Source organism: Purpureocillium takamizusanense, chromosome 8, assembly GCF_022605165.1.
Source record: "Purpureocillium takamizusanense chromosome 8, complete sequence".
NCBI classification, from domain to species: Eukaryota; Fungi; Ascomycota; class Sordariomycetes; order Hypocreales; family Ophiocordycipitaceae; genus Purpureocillium; species Purpureocillium takamizusanense.
The window spans coordinates 1,861,832-1,881,149 of NC_063075.1; the positions used below are offsets into that span (position 1 = coordinate 1,861,832).

A 19,318-nucleotide genomic window follows, 5' to 3' on the forward strand; every position below is an offset into this window, starting at 1 on the left:
AATCTCTCTATAGCCTTCTCCTAGATCTAGTTAGACTAGAATTAGCGATATTATAATAGCCTTCTTTAGTCGGGATATTAAAGCTCGTTACTTTAGGCCCTAGATCTATGCTATATTCTTCCTTAGCAATATTATTAATAGTATAGCGATCTATACGAACTATTTAATCTATTGCCTATAGTACCCTATAAGCCTATAAAAGGATCGAACTTCGCTAATATCCGCGTAGGATTCCTATTTATTTATCTTCGTGACTATAGCTTCGACGGGTAATCTTCCATTTATCCCGCATATATAGCCTATAATCTTAGTCGTTCGCTAGCAGAACTTTAACTTTACTGCCGAGATCGTATATCTAGAAAGCTCTATATTAAGTAGGACCTTATTAATATTAATGAGGTATTTATATATAAACCGACGGATGCCGGGGAGTACTTCCTCTTATCCGTAGTCTATACTAGGCCCTCGGATAGCAATATTATCGAGGAAAGGCCGATAGACGGTTAGGATTAGATTAAAGAGGATTTAGTAAATAAGCCTTATAAATTAGGCTACCGAGTTTATTGCCCCTTAAGGGAGGGTATATATCCGAAGCAGCCCTATTAGCGTTACGAAGGTTATTAGGTCCTAACTCGTTAGATTAAGTAGTATCTAGTCGTATTTAGAGAAGAAGTCGAGTAATAAAAGGATTTTATATATCGAAAAGTCATTATTAAATTTATCTACGCTTAGAGGGATAAACGTATCTTAGATTATAACTTTATTCGCCCTTATTACTAAATTAATAAGGTATAAGCCTCTGTCCTTCTTAACTATAAGGAAGAATAGGTTCCTATATAGGGCATGCGATTCTTCTAGTATCCCTTTCTCGATCCTTATGCGTAAGAGATCGATAACTTTCTCTTTTAGTCCTCTTAGGATTAGGATAATGCCTGCCCTTTACGTAGTATACTTAACTATTTTAATCTTTTATAGGGGGGCTATTATCTAATCTAGCTTCCCGTAGTCTTTAAAGTCCTACGTAAGGGCTTTTTCGCGATTATAAAGGATTTCCTTAAGTATACTCTTTTCTTCCGAGGAGAAGAATCCTTTTACTTATACTATAACCCCCTATAGCCTCTTAGGGGTAAGCTTACTTCCTCGCTCGATATCGGAGAACTTTCCGATGATATAGCTAGTATATTTTCCTTTAGTTAAAGCTACCCCCTTAACTTTGTCCTATATCTTCTATTTCTAATAGGGGTTACCTTCCGGGATAGTCCCGTCGGAAGGTACGTTATCTCTCGGGTGGGTTTTAATCCCCTTGCGTTTATATAAGGTATAAATAGCGAGCTTTAGGAGCGTTTATTTTAGTCGTATAGCTTCGTTCTCGAACGCTTTACGGGCTTCCGCTAGCTATGCCTTCGTCTTAGCTTAGAGTAAGTTAAGGATAGTAATTAAGGTCTCTAGGTCAAGCGGAATTAGGGTTTCGTCTTCTAGGGTTATTTAATTATCGCAAGGGGTGTCTTCCTAGCTCCCTTCTATGTCTAATTTCGTTATAGAGGCGATATTATCATCCTAGGATCCTTTATCGCTAGTGCCGCCTATCGGTATCTAATCGTCATAAGAGTTAGGATCCTAGGCGTTCAGGCTCTCCGCTTTAGTAATAGTAAATCTAATACTATTTACCCGCACCGATTCCGTATAGCTATCGTATTCCTATTTAATAGCTCCGGCTACTAGCGTAATAACTTAAATCCTCCCTATCCTATATTTAAGATAGAGGTCCCCTATCTTAATAGCGTAGTTAAATATAACCTAAATAGCCCTAATAAACGGCATTCTAAGGATTAAGGGTATAGAGACGGTATTAAGCGCTACGTAGAGCCTAATAGGCCTATAGGCATCTCCTATATAGATAAGCATACGTACCTCCCTATGCATTCTAATTATGTTTTTCGAGTATAACTTAGTAGCTGCGGAGATAGGCGTGATCTAGAGTCCTCTCCGTTTAACTTCCTTTTAGGTAATAAGGTTCCCTTCTACACTCGAGTCCACTAATGCGAGGAGAGGTAGTCTAGTTAGCTTCCTAATGCATACTTAGATCCTAGGTAAGTCTTATATATACGCGGGTATTTTATTTAGTATAAGGACTACTCTAGTATATAGCGTCTTACTTAGTAAGTTCGTCGCTTTTAGGTCTGCCCCTTAGACGATATGGATTTCTATTTAATTACCTCTTTCGTAAGGGCATCCTCGTATAGTTAAGGTACTATATCTTTCGTAAGGGATTTCTTCGGGGACGTAAAAGTAGACGTCTTCTTTAGCGGGTGATTTATCTACATTAATACTATAATTATTTAATCGAGGGCTAGCAAACGCGACCCTTAGCTTTTCCTTTACTTTACTTAGAATCTCTTCCGTTTCTAAATCTTAGAGCCTAGCGATAGCGATACCTCTATTATTCTTAGTAATCGGAGGTTTATCGCTTAGGCGCTAGACTTCTTCTACTCCCTCTACTATATTCGAGATCCTTTCCGCGGCTAACCTTCTAAACTAAGGAAATCTTTTCGCTAGATCCGTTACGGAGATAGCGAGCTTTTTATTAATTATTTTATAGACGAGACCTTTATAGAAGCGCTCTATCTCCTTCTCGGGGTCGAATCTAGGCTTAAAGTAGGTAATATTCTCTATATTTATTAGGTCTCGTCGAGTCTCCTATCTTTCGGGTTCTATATCTTAGTTTTCCTTAAGGCGCGCTCTTTTTCTTTTATAAGCGTTAACGCTAATCGGGGTAGCTCTAATTAAATAGTCTTACTGATTTTCCTTAATTATAATAACCCTAGTAGACGATATCTCGTCGTTCTATCGGCTACGCTAGGCGATATTAGTCTAGCCTATTTACCTAAGTCTCTATGCGTCCCCTAACCTTATAAGGAAGAGATTAAGGCACTCCTTTTCTCTCGGAAGCAATTCCTAGTTCTCTTACGTACTTAATTCCTTAGCTTTAACCGTTAGGAGTAGGGGACTAATAAAGTATTTATTAAATCTCTTAACTTAATAGTACGTAAGGCGGCGCACTCCGCTATTAAGCCTAATATATCGGTATATAAGCGAGGGGGGGATTATTTAACCGTTTTCTTTTATTCTTACCTATAGGGCTCTTCCTTCTATATCGAAGTAGGTAAACCTAATTTCCTCGTCGTATTTATATTCCAGGTATCTAGCCGGGATGTAGCTAAGTCTAGCGCAATATTAATAAAGCCGCTTACGTCTGCCTTCCCCTTACGAGATTACCCCTATTATAAACTAGTTAAGGTTATCCTCTTCCTCGAAGGAAATCGCGTAAGTCTACGCCTTTTACATCTTAATTAGCGCTACCGTTTTACCGGCTTCTTATCCTATTATCTTGCCCTTTTATATTTACGCTATAAAGAGTCATTTAAGATCTTCTATTTGCTAATTATTCTATCGAGCGAGGTTAATCTTAAGTACTTCGAGCTATTATATTAGTTTATCTATCTTACCTTTAATATATTCTATGCTATTAATATTCTAGGGCGGTAGAGACCTAAGTTGCTATTTTCCTTAGTCTATATATTTCGGAACTATTTAATCTTGCGGCTATCGCTCCTCTCGGATTAGCCTAGAGTAGGAAGCTTCCTTTAATTTGACGTCGAGACGGGGGGTTAAGTAATCCTCGATTACCTTAATAAGTTCTTCGTAAGGGATTTTAATTATGTCTAAAAAGGAAGCTCCCTTCTTTTCTAGGATTTTAACTTAGATATAGGGGGGCATAGCTACGAAGATATATCTAGACTATCCTTTACTTATCTTTTATATATCGGGTTCGACCTTTCGCTAGAGGTATGTATATTACTTTAGCTAGTCTAATATATCCTAGTTTATCTATAGCTTCGCTATAAGGTATCGTTCTAGCCGAGTATATATAGTTTCTATTTAATTAAAGTCTAGCGAGTAGTATTCCTTAACGAGAGTAGTCTTTACGTCTTTCTAGCGTAATCTATCTATAAGGACTTTTACCTTTTATACTTCTAGTAAGGATATATAGCTCTCGAGCTATAACGGTATCTCTTCCTCTATAATCGAGTAAGCCCTTATCTTAGCTTCGAACTTCTTAATAAAGTCCGTTACGTCCTATCCGTTAAACTTCGGGACGGCAAGTCGATATTAGTTAAGACTTAATACTCTAAATAGCGACTTCCCTATAAGGGAGACGGCTTAAGCTAAAGTATTATTATTAAGTTCTTCCGGTTTATCTATTAGCCTCGTTATAAGTAGATTAAATACTCTTGCCCTATACGTAAGGGGATTTCTTTCGAGAGTGCCTTTCGCTAAGTTACTAAGAGATCCTAAGTTACCCGCTATATAGAAGGGAGGGGTCGAATTGTTTTATCGTAAGTTAGCTTAACGCTATAGGCGGTCTCCGCCCTCTTTTAACGTTTTTATCTTTCCTCCTAGCGTAATTATAGCTATAATAGTAAGCGCCTATCCTATCTAGCTATCCCCGGCAGTTACCTAAGTCACGATCTAGACCGCAAGGATTCCTAATAGTTTTCGTTCGTTTCTATTGGGTTTCTATTTAATTAGGTCTTTTAATGCGGGTTTATAATTTCGCAGCCTTTAGGTTTTTCCTTATTCGTTAGTTTTTATCTTATTGACCCCTATCCTTTCGGATACGTATCGTTTTTTGCCCGTATTCGCTTTAACCTTATTTCTTTTTAGGCGTCGGACCCTCTCCTTAACGCTAGGGCTAAATCGTCCCCTATTAAGAATAGGGCTTATTGTTTTATTAGTCTTTTTTTCTTCTTCGTTAGTAATATTTTTCTTACCCCTTTTCCTTTTAAGCTTAGTATTCTTCTATTTAGTAGCCTAGAGGTGCCCTTAGGTTAGCATAATAGCCCCTAAGTTATTTCACGCCTTAGAGATTAGTTATATTAGGGCGAGAAAGACACTAAACCGCAGAGCGCGTTCCCTTCGTGCTCTTCCTATCCCTACCTAGCGCGTTATAATATAAAGACTCCTATATATTAATATATTAGTATAGTAGAAAGGCCGCTAAGCTTTAATTAAATAGTCTTAGGCGTTAGATATCCGTATTTATAATAGTATATAAAACTATACGGCAATCCGTAACGGCGCGAGATACTTATATTAATAAAGCATACTTATATCTAAAGCATAAGAATAGGGCAAAAGAGTAAGTATTGTCGGCTATAACTAAAGAGGCGTGGCGAGTCCTCTTTAACTGGGAAGGCTTCCTTCCTTTATAGTTATCCTTATAGTCTTACCCTTATAGCTCCCTTTTACCCCTGGCCATTCCTTTAGCCGTTTTTATTCGTCTTCCTTGGGCCGTCTTCCATTTCCTACGCCTTCTCTCACTAATACAATATAATAACCTTTAAACCTTTAACTCTTTAAACTTTAATTATATATAATAAAACTAATCTTTAAACTTTTATATATTTACTTTAAGAATACTTAAGTAATACTTTAAACTTATTTAATATTCTTTATTATAGATATATTATAAAATAAAATAAATAAAAGTAATATTAGCTATATAGATATTTTACATTACTTTTTTTCTAGCTAATTATATATTATATAGCTCTTACTCTTATATAAATAAGGTGCGTAAGCGTAGGCTACCTATAGTAGCCTATTATAGCTTATTATAGCTTATATAAAATACTATATAGTAGTATAACTACGCCTCTTAACGCGCCTCTAATAGCTATATCGTAGGCCCGCGGCTAAGGGCAGAAGACTATAGACGACGACGACGACGACAGCTAGGGCATTACGAGGTAGCCACAGCGGCGGGCGGCGCCGGGGGGGGGCTGCTTAGGCCCGTTAATGGCATCACGAGCGGCGGCAGTTTTGGCTTCGCAGCTAGCCCGGCCCGGCCCGGCCCAACATGGCCCCGATGTCATGGCATTGCGAGGAAACAACGGAAATGCGTTTTTGGGCCCTGCCGGCGCGCGGACGCTGGCGCTGCGTTGTGACGATCTAGTTTGATTGACATGTCGGCGTGCGTTGCGGCGCGCCCGTCTCGTCTCATGCCTGCGCACCAAAAATGGCTGGCGCGGTCTGGGGGTGGGGCGGGGCCTAGAAATATCCATGGGAACAGGTTGTGCCCGCAGCAAAACATCCATGGTTGTGCCCCTAGCACTTAGTACTCTATAACAACGACAGACACCACCTCTCAAAGACCCCACCCCGTGAAAAGGTTGCCCACGCAACCGAAGAAACCAGAGTAGGCATGTTGCTGTGGTATTAAACGCAGAGTGTTGTATGCGCAAATCGCACGTATACATGCAGTGTCATCATCAATAGTCGTCCGCGTTACATATCCCTAGTTCTCCTTCGTGCCTTCGCCGTCCTCGTCATCAGCATCGCTCTCATCGGCGGCGACCCAGTCCTTCCAGCCCTCGCCCCTGACCCAGCTCATGCCCTTGCGCCACTCTCTCTCACGGAGCGCCCGCGCATCGCGCTCGTAAACAACGCCGGTGACCATGAGCGCAAGCACAAAGACCCAGACGTCGCCCCCCTTCATGGCCTTCCACCAGCGACGCTTGACGCCCACCTTCCATAGGCTGTCGACACTTGCCCTGGCGCTGTACAGGAAAACGCCGCGCCCGTGTCTCCGCTCCACCCATGCCCACAGACCGGCGAAGAAGCCGCCGAGGAAGAAGCGTTGGGTCGCGAGGACATGGCGGGGCAAGTACGCCTGAAAGAAGCAGATCGATGCCCACGCTGTAGAGATGGCGCCGGTGACGAACGTCGACATGCGCAGGGCGCGGGTAAGCACACGCTGGATCGTAGTGGCAGGGAAGTGATAGAGGCTCTTGAACCGCGGGACAATGGTGAGGGCGGAATAAAGAACGAGGAAGAACCGCGCCAGCGGTGGGAAGGAACTGAGCCAGAAGGTGAGGTAGGTCCGGAGACACGACGGGTCAGAAGGATGTAGCGTTGCGCAGGACAACGATGTGATGAGCGGATGCGCTTGGGAAGAAAGCGGCGCAACTCCCTTGAGCGAAGGAGGAAGCACCTCCTTCTTGGGAAACATGGTGGGAGAAATGTAGGCACTAATGGCATGTCAGCTCACAGTGAGGCGTGTAAATGATCAGCAAGCAACTCACGGCCAGTTAAGCCTGGCCATCTGGGCTAGGTTGTCGACAATCTCCCGGGCCTTTGGCCAACCGAGGTTGATCGGCCAATCCTGGGGCCGGCCGTGCAAGTAGGCAGTGGATTTCTTGAAGATGAAGTTTCCATACGCCTGAGGATTGGTTTCAGCAAGGCTGCCAGCGAAAAGAGCAGGATGAGCTCACCTCTGGGAAACAGTCCCGATCGAACACGCACGAGTGGAGCAACTGTCCAAAAGCCAGTGGTTGCAACAACCAGCTCCCAAACCACCAAGGCCTCTCGCGTTTCTTGCCGTTCTTTATACCCCACACCAGGCCTTCACCCTCGCACATGTTCCAGCCAAACTCAAGGGCGCGGAACGTCATGTAGATGGTGATGGAAACCCGCAGCTGCTGCGACGGGTAAACCCCAAGCGCGAGACCTGCAAGCGACGCACCAACCGCAGGTGCATATGGCGACGTCAACGAAGCCGCGGTGCGAGGGTTGCGACGTCGAAAGGGCTCGGCTTGGGGGTCCATTAGGTGTGCCCGCAAGCGCGAGAGGAAGCGGAATAGGAACCGGTAGAGCAGCAGGATTGTCGATAAAGAGAGTGATAATCGCAGTGCGGGGGCTTTGTAAAACGGCTGCTTCTTCCCGCCGACACTAGAGCTTCCATTCAATGTCAGTATCACGGCTGCACCACAGCTGTCTCGCATCGCAGGAAGCTGGGCGTACTCTTTATCACCTATTCTCTTCGAAATGGCTTCCCATCCTTTCATGCCAACCCACGTGGCCGCAAACACACGCAGCGCGTGCCGTACTGCCCTAGCATTGTAGTCATCACCACCGCTGGCCCTCTTCTTGTCGTCAACACTGCCACTCGAGGGTGTCGCGGAGAGTGCCTTGTCGACAGCGCCAGGAGTCGGCGCGCTGCGCCGTAGCAGACGCGACCGAGAAATAATGTATTTGTGCAGAGTCGCGTATTCGCGCGCGGAGACGGTGTAGCGCAGCGTGTTTCGTAGGATCGGGTCGATGGGCGCGGAGGCGCCGGCGCCGGGTGTCGACGATGACACCCGCCGAGGCGCCGGCGCAACGGCCGACCTGGAGCCTTCCGCAGCCATCTATATTCCAACAATGACCAGCGCGAGCGTTTCAGAAGGAAGAACGTGGGTTCTCGGGGTGCGCTTCGATGAGATTCGTAGACTCGTCAGGCTTTGATGGCGGCAGGTCAGCGATGACGCCGGCAATCCGACGGAAACTGGCCAAAAGCCAGCATTCACAAGCTTATCTTACTCAGGTCTAGCACAGCTCCATGGGCAAGTCGAACAGGCCGCAGGACTGAGCAGTCGCGGTCGGTCGCACAAGCTCAGATAAACTGCCGCTACGCAAACCGAGACGCGCAGACGTGTTTTGCGTCGGGGTACGGGGTGGTGCGGGAAGTGCGTCGCGTCGAGATGATGGACCCTTGGTGGATGGAAGGCGATTGATGGTGGTGGGCGTGCCGGGCCAAAAATGGCTGCCCTTGGAATGCTGTCACAAGTACAGACGCGCAATAATCGACCTCGGCTGAGCTGATGGGGGGCGCGCGCGCGGGCTGCCTATAGTGGGTGGGCCCCGCTACGGCTCGCAAGGATTCCCCGCCATGAATGGATGATGCTCCGTCAATACTGCTAGTAATAGAGGTACCTACTTCATAAGCTTGGTAAGTTAGGTACTTGTTCCACATCGGGCCCCCTGCGCCTTCGAGAGAAGAGCGCGAACGCCAAATATAACGTCTTTATTCACATGCGGTTGTGGACTTCTATCCGCTGATTCAGTAATGACTGCTCGTTCATGGAAACACTTTGTAAGCTAGGTAGCTTCCGCCTGCAATCGAATGACCCGAATTGACCACCATCTCACATTACACATTGGGGAATGATCACACCGACAGATCCGTTCTCAGTGCTTTCACAGCTGAAGTGTTTTTAATATTTCTTCTTACTTTTCTTGCTCGCGTGCAAAGTGCTTCTTGGCTTGGTCGTATCCTCGCAAGCCCAAGCCATCACCCTGTCCATTCAAATACGACTTTGTGAGACCAACCCAAGCCTTCAACATCTCAGTTTCCACTATGTGTTGGCCGTCTGTGATCGTTGCGCGTTGGCACGACCCTCCTGCTTCCAGATTTCGCAGATGCTACCCGTCAGCATCTGCCGTCGTTCGCCGTACAATCACACCCTTCCGCCGGCCACTCGTGCTGGCCGCTCGCTAGCCCTGCGGTTCATCCCCACACGCGGCCAGTGTCATCGCCCTCTGTCGCCGGTCCGAGTTGACATGAGGGCTGCTGGCTCTGCTGATAACTCTCAGCCTGCACGTATTGTCAAGTCGAGCGTAGCTGTTGTTGCAAATCCTCGCCTGAAAGGGCTCTCCAGAAGCCAGGACCTGGATTCAAGTCGATATGTACTCAGTAGCACAGTAAGCTTCAGACGAAACGAACAGGGCGCCTCAAAAGGTAGCCCCCCGTCGATATGCCGCTCCCACGATGTCCGCGTCGTGCCAATTGCATAATGCACCATCTCATGAGTGTTAACGTCGTCATTCGTAAACCCCGAGGCATGGCACTTCATGGATACTCGGCAGCTGGCAAAGGTTGAGCATCCATCAGAGGAACCCATTTCCGTCCCAGGGAAGGGCCATCGGGGTTGCCAAAGGGTAGCAGCTCTTCCTGCCATCCCAGAGCTGTCCATCTGCCGAGATCTTGCGGAATTGGGTTGCGGAGACCCACACGGATCGCGTCGGAGTCCGCGATCTGCCCGTTCACAATTGCGTCAACAGCGCGAAGGCGACGCATTTCACGTTCCTCAACGACGCGCTTGATGACCCGATACCGAGTCTCGCTGGTCGCCCAACCATTGACGTTTCCAGACCCGGACGATTCGAGTATCATCTTGAGCTGCGAAAAAGGCAGGTTGAGCATGACGCGGGATAGAATAGCATGCGATACGGGTTGAGCCTGCCGCGTTGCCTTTGGCGTCTCAGAATCAGGCTCGACCTGACCGTCCGATAGCGCCAGGTCACCGAATTGGATGTTTGTGATCTGCTGTGAGCGTCGTCCCTTGACGAGCTGCACGGACGAGCCTCGTGCAATAGGAGGCGTCGGCATTTGGTCTGCCTTGCCCGCTGTCGGGGAGAGTGAGAAAAGCGGGTGCGCCGGGAAAAGAGCGTAGCCTTCTGGTGGGTCTGCCGCGGCATCGAGGTTGAAGCTGGGCGGTAGGTTGTGAACAATGTACGTGACCACTGCGTTCAACAAAGCCCGCGATCCATCACCGTACTTGTACGATTCGCGAGTGCCATTATCAGTGTGACCGTCGAGCGCGAATTCAAGCCCCTTCTCCATGGTTTGCCACATCAGTAACTGGGTTGCGACCTCGCAACCTCGCCTGAGAACAGGGACCCAGTCCAAAAGGCTGCCTGCGGCAGCGTATGAGAGGGCAAATTCGAATCGTTCGGAGGCGGAACCGGCCTCGGTCATCTCAGCAGAGTCGAGACCTCGAGGGGGGGGCATCGGCAGCAGCGGCAGACCATAGAGTCTCTGAACTGCCATATAGAAGGCATCAGAGCGAATCCACTTGTTGCCACTTTCGAGGAGCAAGGTCTGCGAGGTGGTCTCCGGAGCGTCTGGCTGGGAAACTTGACCGCGAAGCAATTCAGAAAGCTGACGGCTTCTGGCAAATATCATTCGATGCCCAGGGATTCTGACTGGTCTTGCCCTGTCGTCCGCGTACCGGAGCTCTAGCGTGCAGTCGGCGAGCTCTGGGGAAGCAAACTGTTGTTGCAAGTATCCGACCAGGCCATCAGCATGATCGCCATGAGGCATCATAGACGGGTGACCAGCATCGTGCATCATGCGGTAGTCAGGAGGTCCGAACATTCGCGTTTGCGGGGTCTGGGAGCGCATGTCATCACCAGGCATGACAACACCATTGCGGAGGTTTCCTGGTGGGAATTGGTTCCCATAGATGCCGCTCTCGTCAGGGTGTCCGGAAGATTGCGAGTCACGGAAACTGTGGGGTGTCGAGGGGGCAAAGCTGGTTCCGTATGGATGATACTGGTCAATATGTCCATAAGTCATGGCTGGACGGCCATAGTTGTCAAAATTGGCAGGCTGCATCAAGTCTCCGGCGTACGGCAGCATTGGTGGGAACCCATTGCTCGCAGGCCCCAAGAATCCGGGGTGGCCATCTGGACCAGTCATACCGGGGGGTGGTGCTATTCCAGCAGAGTGAGGCGGCGCGGGAGAAGAGTGTTGAGAGCCATGGAAGGCTCCAAAATGGATGCTCCCATTGCTGGGGTGCGGTTGGTGCATATGGTGCGTCCCGCTCGGCGGGTGTGGGCAAGGGCCTCGAGGCGCATCTCCATTCACCATGGCACCCATCGGACGATTACCAGGCTGGAAGGGAGGGGGCATCTGGTATCGGGTCGGCGAAACGGTTTGGGGAGGTCGAGACTTGGTCAAGTGGACGTCGTACTGCGCGACTGAGAGCGACGTCAGTAATACTGGGCACAACCTAGCCATTAGACAGGGCAAGCTCACCTGGCTTTGGCGTGTGTCCACTGTTCGCAGACGCAGCCCTCGAGGCGACAGCTGTCTCGGAGCGGCGATCAGGGTTGGGCAGCGGGATCGGACCGCTAGCCGCCTGCGCCTCGGCGGAGTCGTGAGCAGACTCGGATTTTGGTTGACTGACTGAAGCAGGAACTGCTACGGCAGAAGCAACTAAGGCCGAGATTGCCATCAGCAGACTGTCTATGGCTTGTGAGTTTCATTCGAAAGGCGGGCCTACCCATCTGTTCGTGGCCGTCTGACTCCACGGCATGGCTCACGACGCCATTGATCCCAGTCTCCCCCATATTGCCCGGTGATGAATCATCGTCACGCTGCTGCGTTCCCAGACTTGAGGATTGGTTGGCCGCTTTCACCTGGGCTCCGCCGGGATCCCGCCTTGGGTCCTCTGCGTCGGCAGCCATCCGTCGTGGGGAAGCCGTCTTGGACGCTGCCGCGGCAGCTGCAGCCGTCGCGGCCTGACGCTTGACGTAGGGCAGCGGCAGGGCAGGCACGACAGGCTTGGCCGGCTGCTTGGGGACCCCAGCCTTGCGAGGCTTGGAGGAGCCGTTCGGCGGCGCCATGGTGCAGTGCAGGCCCTGCGATGCTGTGCTTGTCAAGGTCAAAAGTCGGTCGCTGGGCGTGGGTCGAGGTCAGGAATCAGAATAGCGGAAGTCGGCGGCGGTGGGGGTCCCTGTTGTGTGGGTGGGCGTGCGGGCGGAGCTGGCTCTAGAGCTTTCGATGCCAACGCTTTCTCCAGCCCAAGACAAAGGGACTCACTCGGCAAGGAGCTTTGCGGCCGTCATGCCCAGTCACACGTAACCCTAGGCACGCCTCGGGATGGCTTCCTTGGGGTAACTGGCAAATGCAACGCCCCACCGCGGGAGAGGCGTGACAGTTGCGCGTACGGTATGATGCTCCCTCGGGGCCAAGTGTCGAGCAATCGATGCAAAGCCTAGGCGGCAATCTCGCTGCCCGCATCGATGTCGTGGTGCAAAAATAGTTGGCGCCTCCACTGCGTCGCAATTTTTCTACGAACCCAAAGTACTTTGTACCACACCCTCTCCCACAAGCCGGCACTATGAGACAGCCGGGCCGCCCAGGTCCCCCCGCGAAGCTCCCGTCAGCTGCGCTGAAACAGCACTGTGCCAGTAGTAGATCTTGTGCCGCCAACCGGCTGATGTTCGGCAGCATCCGCCAGCCACGAGAACCCCGGCCATTGGTCCCACGGCGTGTAGCCTGACTGAGTGGGAGCGCTACCCGATACTCATTCATGGTTGTTTGTATTCGCGAACTGCCGCTTCTCCAGATTTGATCTCTTCATCCGTAGCACAAGCCGTTGCACAAAGGCCATGCCACTTTTTTCGTTAGTCTTTGTGGTACAGTGGAACTCCATAGTATTTCGGAGGCTATGACAACTCGTCCCGGCCCTGTTCATGATGCGACATCAGCGAACGCGTCAGGTGCTCCCGTAATATTTAGCCAAGTCAAGATGTATAATGCTGAGATGCCTAGCAGACAGTAAAGACGCGAGCCTGCCGGTGTATCAAACCAGACCAATGCAGCACCCCGACAAAGAAATACTGACGCCCAACTTATCTAACAAATGCAACGCTTGTAATTCCTGATCGCACCTGCCCCATTCCTTCTCGTTCCTTATGCAAGACCCTCTCCATGGACGAGCCGTGAGATCAGGACGTAAATAAACACGAGGCCTCCTGCAACTAGCAATTTGTTTCGGTATACCCAACCGCGGCCTGCATCCCGTTGTTGTACGACAGCATCCACGACGGCTTGGGCTTGGTTTCCGCTTGAACCAGCAATGCCCAGCTGAGGGCCGCATGACGCGCCATTGTCTCCATCTAAGCGGGTGCCCGTGGCAGGATCCAACTTGCTCTTCTTGATCCACTCCCAATTTTCGGCGTCCATTTCTGGCCACTCAGCCCGAAACTTGGCACCTCCGTCACCCGCCTTTACGTTACCCTTCTGTGCGGGATTCTTGACATGAGAGCCACCGCCAGTGGAGTTCCACCACCTCGATTTGGACGCAAGATATCTTCGCTCGGCGGTGCTTGTGGACACAGAACCCGTCGTCATCTCATCGCTCGTCATGAAGGATAGGAGGCCAATGAGGATGGTCGAGACCTCCCAAGCAGGGTTGAAAGACTTGGGGTGGAAATCCGAGATAGAAAGACATAGTCGCGTCGAAGGCTGGAAACGACCCGATGGGGTGTGCATACGAATAGCGGGTGGTGCAAACGGATAGTTGGGAGGGAATATGAGTGTGCCCCAGTACTGTCCGCCGTGGTAAGGGGTGTCCTCCGGGCCGGTAATGATATAATGCCACCTGTACCGATTTGTCAGATAAAGTTACATATGCTAACGAGAGTTGCGCAAGCGTACTCGAGGATGTTGGACTCGGACGGATGCGCAGTGATGTACGGTGGCGGATTCTCGGAGATTGTCTTGTATTCGCGGGTCAACTTCAAAAAGGGTCAGCGATGTTTCTGTGGCACGATCCAAAGAATGCTAGGCTTACACGCTTCTGCGCTGCCTTTGTTGCCATTGTGACTGGCGAAGTGGAAGATGTCGCGTGGCGGCTCGCTCAAGTGCGGATCACGCGGTCGCCCAAGGACGCTTGTGGATCGCGAAAGAATGGAGTGCGAGCAGTTTGAACGGGTCGATAATGCGGATATTTGAACACCGCTGATAGAACGCTTGAAAGAGCACGAGAGACGGAGGAGGCGGGTGCCGTAGTGTGCGCCTGGACAGGGTTGAGAAAGAGAGGGCAAGTCTAGGGACAACGTCGTCAGCGACATCGACGGATACGGAGGTGAGCGGAGTGGAGCCTGTTCTGATGCCGTGGCTGAGCTCAGAACATACTAGCCACATAGGACCTGCCCACCCCCGTATAAACGCCACATGCGCCACAGTGGCCTCTCCACCAAGCTGTCGCATCTCTCCGACCTCTGCCGGCTCGAACCACTCTTTGCGCAATGCCAGGCACCTTCTCGCGCTCAGCAGCCGGGGTGCATCATCTCCAGCATGGCGGAAGACACGAAACCACCCACGGCGCAAGTGAGTTCACATCCAAACAGCCCGCAGTTCGGGTGCAATTGCTGATCTTCTGAACGTCGGGGCGGCGACGTTCGATAAGCTCCAGTCCAATACGCAAGATGTTCTGGACCATGCAAGGTCGACGCCCGAGTTCCAGAATGCAACACACGAGGCAAACAAACGCAGGGTTGCGCAGACGGTATGACGGGAGGCTTTTTTCAAGCCGTGACACAGCCTGTTAATACTTGACAGATGGCGGACCAGATGTCCATGCCCATGTCAGTCAGCGAGATTCACGTCCTAGGCGCAAAGAACATCCGACGCGGATTTCTCGACCCGATATTCAGTCCGTTACTCGCAGATAGCCCGAGCTCTGCAAAAACTGTTGGAGATGTACTTTCCAAACTGCAAACCGCCAGCGCCAAACTTTCCGGGTTGCGTAGGTCCCAATCACTCGAACACCCATGATTCGCAGCTGACCGATGCAGAAATCCTGCGTGAGCCTCCTGAAGTATATCTCTCTCAATCTAGCCAGGTCGATCCGTCGACAGGCCCGTCTGACGTCAATGTCTCCGTCCGCCTCCGAGAGCTGCCCCGATTCAAGCTACAAACCGGTACGGACGTGGGAAACGGTGAAGGTTCCGCATACGGATCGCTATTATGGCGCAACATGTTCGGTGGCGCAGAAATGCTCACGTTGAATGCCAAAGCTGGCACACGCACGAGGTCAGCCTACAGTGCCAATCTTAGCGCACCCGTATTGAGTGACCCGGATATGCGCATCTCGCTGGAAGGACTAGCCTCTGCGGCCGAGAAGCCTTGGGCGTCCCACGAGGAAGTCGTCAAGGGAGGCTCACTACGTTTCTCCTGGCTGAACAGTCTGAGAGATTCGCATTCGATTGAATACTCTGGGGCCTGGCGGCAAGTCACGGGCTTGTCACAAGGCGCCAGCCCTACGGTCCGACAGGACGCTGGCGACACACTGAAAAGTGCGATTAAGCACACATTCTACAGAGAACGGCGCGACAATCCACAGCTCCCACAAGATGGATATATGCTGCGGTCCATGCTGGAGGTCGCAGGCTTTGGCCCATTAGGGGGAGACGTTGCGTTCTCCAAGGGCGAACTGGAAATGAGTGGCGCAATGCCGATCTCCTTGCCTGGATCAAACGAGCGTACCGGCATTTCCATTGGCGCCGGTGTCAGAACCGGATTGCTTTGGCCTTTGCCTCTAGGGTACAACTTGGCTGGCAAGGCGCTTCCAAGTCGAATCAATGATCGCTTCTTGCTCGGCGGGCCAACAGACGTCCGTGGATTCAAGCTCGGCGGTCTGGGACCTCATGACGGCCAAGACTCTGTTGGCGGAGACCTGTTCGCTGCAGGAAGCGTGAACGTGCTTCTCCCGCTGCCATACAAGGGACCGGATTCCGGCCTACGATTCCAAGTCTTTGCCAATGCTGGTCGCTTGGTTGCCCTCCAAGACTCGGAAAAAACCAAGAATTTGGACTTGGTGGGCATGAGCCCCGGCGTCGTGGGTGGAGGCATGTTTCGCGCTTTCAAGGACCTCGTGAATGCCGCTCCTACCATGGCAGCGGGCGTGGGACTTGTCTATGCACACCCGGTGGCAAGGTTTGAATTGAATTTCAGCCTCCCACTGGTGCTCAGAAGAGGCGAGATCGGAACTAAAGGACTTCAACTGGGGGTAGGAATCAACTTCTTGTAAGAGTATTGATAGATAGAGGGTGCCCGCACGGAAACCAAAATTAGACGAGCCTTTGAAACTGTGGCAGCCCCTGTCGTGATCTGCAAGCTACCTCGATGCCTCAAGTCGACCCAGAATGAAGCCAAGTTTCAATCTTGATACATGTCTCGTGCCGCACGAAAACTTCATGGGCACAAAAGTAGATGATATAAGCGCTCGAAACGACGTACCGTGTCGCTACCTATGACCACACGCAGTGGCTTCTCGAATGGATCATATCAGCCGAGACTCGTGCGTCGACATTACGATTGCGACTGGGTTTCTCAACGTCAAGAAGCGCAATTGTGCTACTATGCGCGCTCGGAGCACCTAGGCGGTGTTGGTGATCATCGCTTCTTGGGTGACGGTGCTATATAGAAGGGAAGACTATCAGCTGCATACGGACTGTATGGGCTCTCCCACTTTGGTTGGTGGGATTAGTAGTCTCCATCGTCTGAAAGCTCTGACCATCACGTTGTAACAAAGCGAACGATGGCATTCTGGTGCTACAGCGATGATTGAAGCAGGTTAGCAACGACTCCGACCGCTTGCCATGTGAAGACATCCGATGAAGGCCAAAGAGGTAATTCGCTTTATAGGTATTCGCAGCAAGCTCTCAGATGTTGTTGCAAAGTCTCAACGGCAAGGCGATCACCCAGGCCGCTGGCACAGCCAATGCCAGAATACGGGGCGAAGACGCAGACTTATATCCTACTTCGTATTATCCGGCGCCACCTACCGGGCCTCGGCCACTCACAGGGGCATCAATTATTTAACCCGACAGCTTGAAGTTGTAGTCGTCCTTTTCATTTCTGCAATGTCCTCGTCAATAACGTGCATCCGCTAAAGGAAGCTTGACAGGTCCATCGCTGGCTGGCGGCAGGTAGCACGTGCATGAGCCTATGGCAGCAGTGGGTCGGCAGAGGGGCAGGGAGATGAGCGTGAGGTTGACCGTCAGCTTACCCACCCTCGGCAAGCAGAGTTGAGGTAGATTATAGGTGGATAGATAGGTAGGCGATTGATCCTTGGCAACTTGGTGAGCACGCGGCATGCATGCATGCATGCACGCACGCCGTAAGCCGCCCGGACTCTGCAGGTGCGTCCTGTTTTGGTGCTTGTTGTCTTGGAGCGACAGCTCGTCTGCGGAGGGATGGGAGGTGAGGGGTGTGGGGGATTCTACGTTACTTCGTTGTTAAGTTCTGACACGGGCGCCCGTTGTCCAGCTCACGCGCCGCTGGCCAACCGTCTTGATGGGCGGCGCGCACTTGGCGGCGGGCTCGCACGCGAGGTCCATCCGGATCGGATCTGGGGAGCGTCGCAACCCGTCCAACCGCCAAAGTCCAAACAGTGACTTAGTACTGCCGCGCAGGGCTGGACGTGGCGGAGCGGAGCGGATATTGCGGAATTGGCGACCGCCTGCCCCCAGAGCGGCAAGAAGTACAGTGGACCACTGTCAAACCCTGGGTGCCAGGGATAAGGGGTCCTAATGGACGGGGGACCCTAAATCTGTGGCAGTACCCAGACATTTCTGTGAGCGAAGCCTGATGAGGTGCATATCAAGTGACAGACCCCTTTCCTGCATGGGCCAACCCTCGTGAAATCGAGTGCCAACTTGTATGAATCGCTTGGGCGCTGTCACATTTTGACTGAGACTTTTCCTGCGCCGGGACGATGGCGGCCATGATGTCTGGGCCCATTCAAGTTTTTCTTGGGGGCCACGAATGTCTGGGTCCGACACCAGGACTGTCCGAAGCGAGGCTTACAGTGAATAAGCGCAGGAGCCAGCACTGGGTCACGGCTGTATATTGCTGTGTTATCGAGCCAAGATACGAATACGCCTGTTCGCATCTCGAAATACATGGTAGTCAACCGTGATGCGACGACGATAATTTTTCCTGCGGAGCCTGATAATCCACTCTGACGGCCGCCTCCATTTCCCGAAAGTTGGGACGACGGCAACTGCTCGTGTCACCAACTTGCGCCCGCCACTGCGACAAGAGCAAGCAAAGCACATCTGCACTGATACGTCAGGTAGCACAGACTAGGTAGTACTGGGGTAGGTACCTGCTGCACTTGGCGCTACCTACTTACATGCCTACGTCCCTTGCCTTACTACCTACCATGTGCGATGGTGTTGCTCAAAAGTTAGCGCTTTAGGCTTGTGGACGGGGCTGCGGGATGGCGTTGATGGCGGATGGTGGGGGCGGGTTGTCGGGTTGCTCCAAGACCCCGACAGCTGGCCGGCCGCCTCAGTGTTCGCAGAAATGGGTTCTCGGGGCGTATCCACGGCGGCCTGGCCGTCGAAAACATGACCCGCAGAAAAGCGGCCCACCGTGGCAGGCACTCCCTGTGATTCATGATGAGTCTCGCGGCCCTGGTTTGCGAACATGGGGCATGTGCCGTTGATGAGGGAGACCTTGCTTCGATGAGAGGCAATAAATGCCTTGTGACTCAACATTGCCGATGGCGAGCCTCTCATACTGGATCAAATATGCGCGCAACGAGGCTGATGCGACCTCAACTTTCCTTGGGCTGACAATAAAGCTGCTTGCTGCTGCTGCTGCATCAGGCGTCTGGGTGAGTACCTTACCTAGGTACTTATGTTAGTAGGTAGCTTGGACATGCCATTCTGCGTGCCTCCTATTGTGCCAACACAATCAGGGTACGTAGCGACTCACCGGGAGGGTCAAACATGGCCCCACGTCCCGATGATACCTATCCCAGATGGCCAGGCGACATTCTGGGGATTGACTGGTGGCAGTGCTGAGGAGGGGATCAACACGAAGCCTCTTTGTGGGCGCCGGCTCCGTCAA

The 19,318-nt window shown here is 51.1% G+C and overlaps 5 protein-coding genes across 7 annotated transcripts; 1 reads left to right on the forward strand and 4 right to left on the reverse strand.

Moving 5' to 3' along the window:
• Positions 1 to 6,026: 6,026 nt before the first annotated feature.
• Positions 6,027 to 8,593, reverse strand: JDV02_008604 (uncharacterized protein). Its single transcript, XM_047990215.1, has 5 exons — positions 8,422 to 8,593; positions 7,864 to 8,340; positions 7,335 to 7,797; positions 7,146 to 7,282; positions 6,027 to 7,091 (listed from the first exon to the last, which is right to left on the reverse strand). The coding sequence occupies exons 2-5, from the start codon at positions 8,247 to 8,249 to the stop codon at positions 6,359 to 6,361; spliced, it is 1,719 nt and encodes a 572-aa protein (XP_047846222.1). The 5' UTR covers positions 8,250 to 8,340; positions 8,422 to 8,593; the 3' UTR covers positions 6,027 to 6,358.
• A 508-nt stretch (positions 8,594 to 9,101) lies between these two features.
• JDV02_008605 (uncharacterized protein) lies at positions 9,102 to 12,690 on the reverse strand. Its single transcript, XM_047990216.1, has 3 exons — positions 11,949 to 12,690; positions 11,702 to 11,881; positions 9,102 to 11,643 (listed from the first exon to the last, which is right to left on the reverse strand). Exons 1-3 carry the CDS (start codon positions 12,289 to 12,291, stop codon positions 9,731 to 9,733), a joined length of 2,436 nt encoding a protein of 811 aa, XP_047846223.1. The 5' UTR covers positions 12,292 to 12,690; the 3' UTR covers positions 9,102 to 9,730.
• A 420-nt stretch (positions 12,691 to 13,110) lies between these two features.
• On the reverse strand, positions 13,111 to 14,494 carry UBC6 (E2 ubiquitin-conjugating enzyme). The gene is made up of 3 exons (XM_047990217.1): positions 14,247 to 14,494; positions 14,111 to 14,190; positions 13,111 to 14,054 (listed from the first exon to the last, which is right to left on the reverse strand). Exons 1-3 carry the CDS (start codon positions 14,271 to 14,273, stop codon positions 13,364 to 13,366), a joined length of 798 nt encoding a protein of 265 aa, XP_047846224.1. The 5' UTR covers positions 14,274 to 14,494; the 3' UTR covers positions 13,111 to 13,363.
• A 195-nt stretch (positions 14,495 to 14,689) lies between these two features.
• Positions 14,690 to 16,545, forward strand: JDV02_008607 (uncharacterized protein). Of its 3 annotated transcripts, XM_047990218.1 has the most exons (4): positions 14,690 to 14,785; positions 14,865 to 14,963; positions 15,017 to 15,203; positions 15,253 to 16,545. In XM_047990218.1, the coding sequence occupies exons 1-4, from the start codon at positions 14,753 to 14,755 to the stop codon at positions 16,485 to 16,487; spliced, it is 1,554 nt and encodes a 517-aa protein (XP_047846225.1). In that variant the 5' UTR covers positions 14,690 to 14,752; the 3' UTR covers positions 16,488 to 16,545. The 3 variants fall into 3 exon arrangements, with proteins under 3 accessions (XP_047846225.1, XP_047846227.1, XP_047846226.1); XM_047990220.1 differs by having other exon boundaries at positions 14,871 to 14,963; positions 15,017 to 16,545; XM_047990219.1 differs by having other exon boundaries at positions 14,865 to 15,203; positions 15,253 to 16,544.
• Positions 16,546 to 18,297: 1,752 nt separating this feature from the next.
• Positions 18,298 to 19,288, reverse strand: JDV02_008608 (uncharacterized protein). The gene is made up of 2 exons (XM_047990221.1): positions 19,184 to 19,288; positions 18,298 to 19,095 (listed from the first exon to the last, which is right to left on the reverse strand). The coding sequence occupies exon 2, from the start codon at positions 18,982 to 18,984 to the stop codon at positions 18,622 to 18,624; it is 363 nt and encodes a 120-aa protein (XP_047846228.1). The 5' UTR covers positions 18,985 to 19,095; positions 19,184 to 19,288; the 3' UTR covers positions 18,298 to 18,621.
• Positions 19,289 to 19,318: the final 30 nt, after the last annotated feature.

What these genes read in the sequence shown, in the direction of transcription:
- JDV02_008604 (XM_047990215.1), bottom strand. Translation starts at nt 8,249, where the DNA reads ATGGCTGCGGAAGGCTCCAGGTCGGCCGTTGCGCCGGCGCCTCGGCGG. An exon ending in AAGAGAATAGGTGATAAAGA is followed by an intron (nt 7,798 to 7,863) that starts GTACGCCCAGCT and finishes ATTGAATGGAAG; the next exon opens with CTCTAGTGTCGGCGGGAAGA. An exon ending in ATCGGGACTGTTTCCCAGAG is followed by an intron (nt 7,283 to 7,334) that starts GTGAGCTCATCC and finishes ACCAATCCTCAG; the next exon opens with GCGTATGGAAACTTCATCTT.
- JDV02_008605 (XM_047990216.1), bottom strand. Translation starts at nt 12,291, where the DNA reads ATGGCGCCGCCGAACGGCTCCTCCAAGCCTCGCAAGGCTGGGGTCCCC. An exon ending in AGACGGCCACGAACAGATGG is followed by an intron (nt 11,882 to 11,948) that starts GTAGGCCCGCCT and finishes TCTCGGCCTTAG; the next exon opens with TTGCTTCTGCCGTAGCAGTT. An exon ending in TGGACACACGCCAAAGCCAG is followed by an intron (nt 11,644 to 11,701) that starts GTGAGCTTGCCC and finishes CGTCGCTCTCAG; the next exon opens with TCGCGCAGTACGACGTCCAC.
- UBC6 (XM_047990217.1), bottom strand. Translation starts at nt 14,273, where the DNA reads ATGGCAACAAAGGCAGCGCAGAAGCGT. An exon ending in CAAAGGCAGCGCAGAAGCGT is followed by an intron (nt 14,191 to 14,246) that starts GTAAGCCTAGCA and finishes CCCTTTTTGAAG; the next exon opens with TTGACCCGCGAATACAAGAC. An exon ending in TCCGAGTCCAACATCCTCGA is followed by an intron (nt 14,055 to 14,110) that starts GTACGCTTGCGC and finishes AAATCGGTACAG; the next exon opens with GTGGCATTATATCATTACCG.
- JDV02_008607 (XM_047990218.1), top strand. Translation starts at nt 14,753, where the DNA reads ATGGCGGAAGACACGAAACCACCCACGGCGCAA. An exon ending in AACGCAGGGTTGCGCAGACG is followed by an intron (nt 14,964 to 15,016) that starts GTATGACGGGAG and finishes AATACTTGACAG; the next exon opens with ATGGCGGACCAGATGTCCAT. An exon ending in CGCCAAACTTTCCGGGTTGC is followed by an intron (nt 15,204 to 15,252) that starts GTAGGTCCCAAT and finishes TGACCGATGCAG; the next exon opens with AAATCCTGCGTGAGCCTCCT.
- JDV02_008608 (XM_047990221.1), bottom strand. Translation starts at nt 18,984, where the DNA reads ATGAGAGGCTCGCCATCGGCAATGTTGAGTCACAAGGCATTTATTGCC.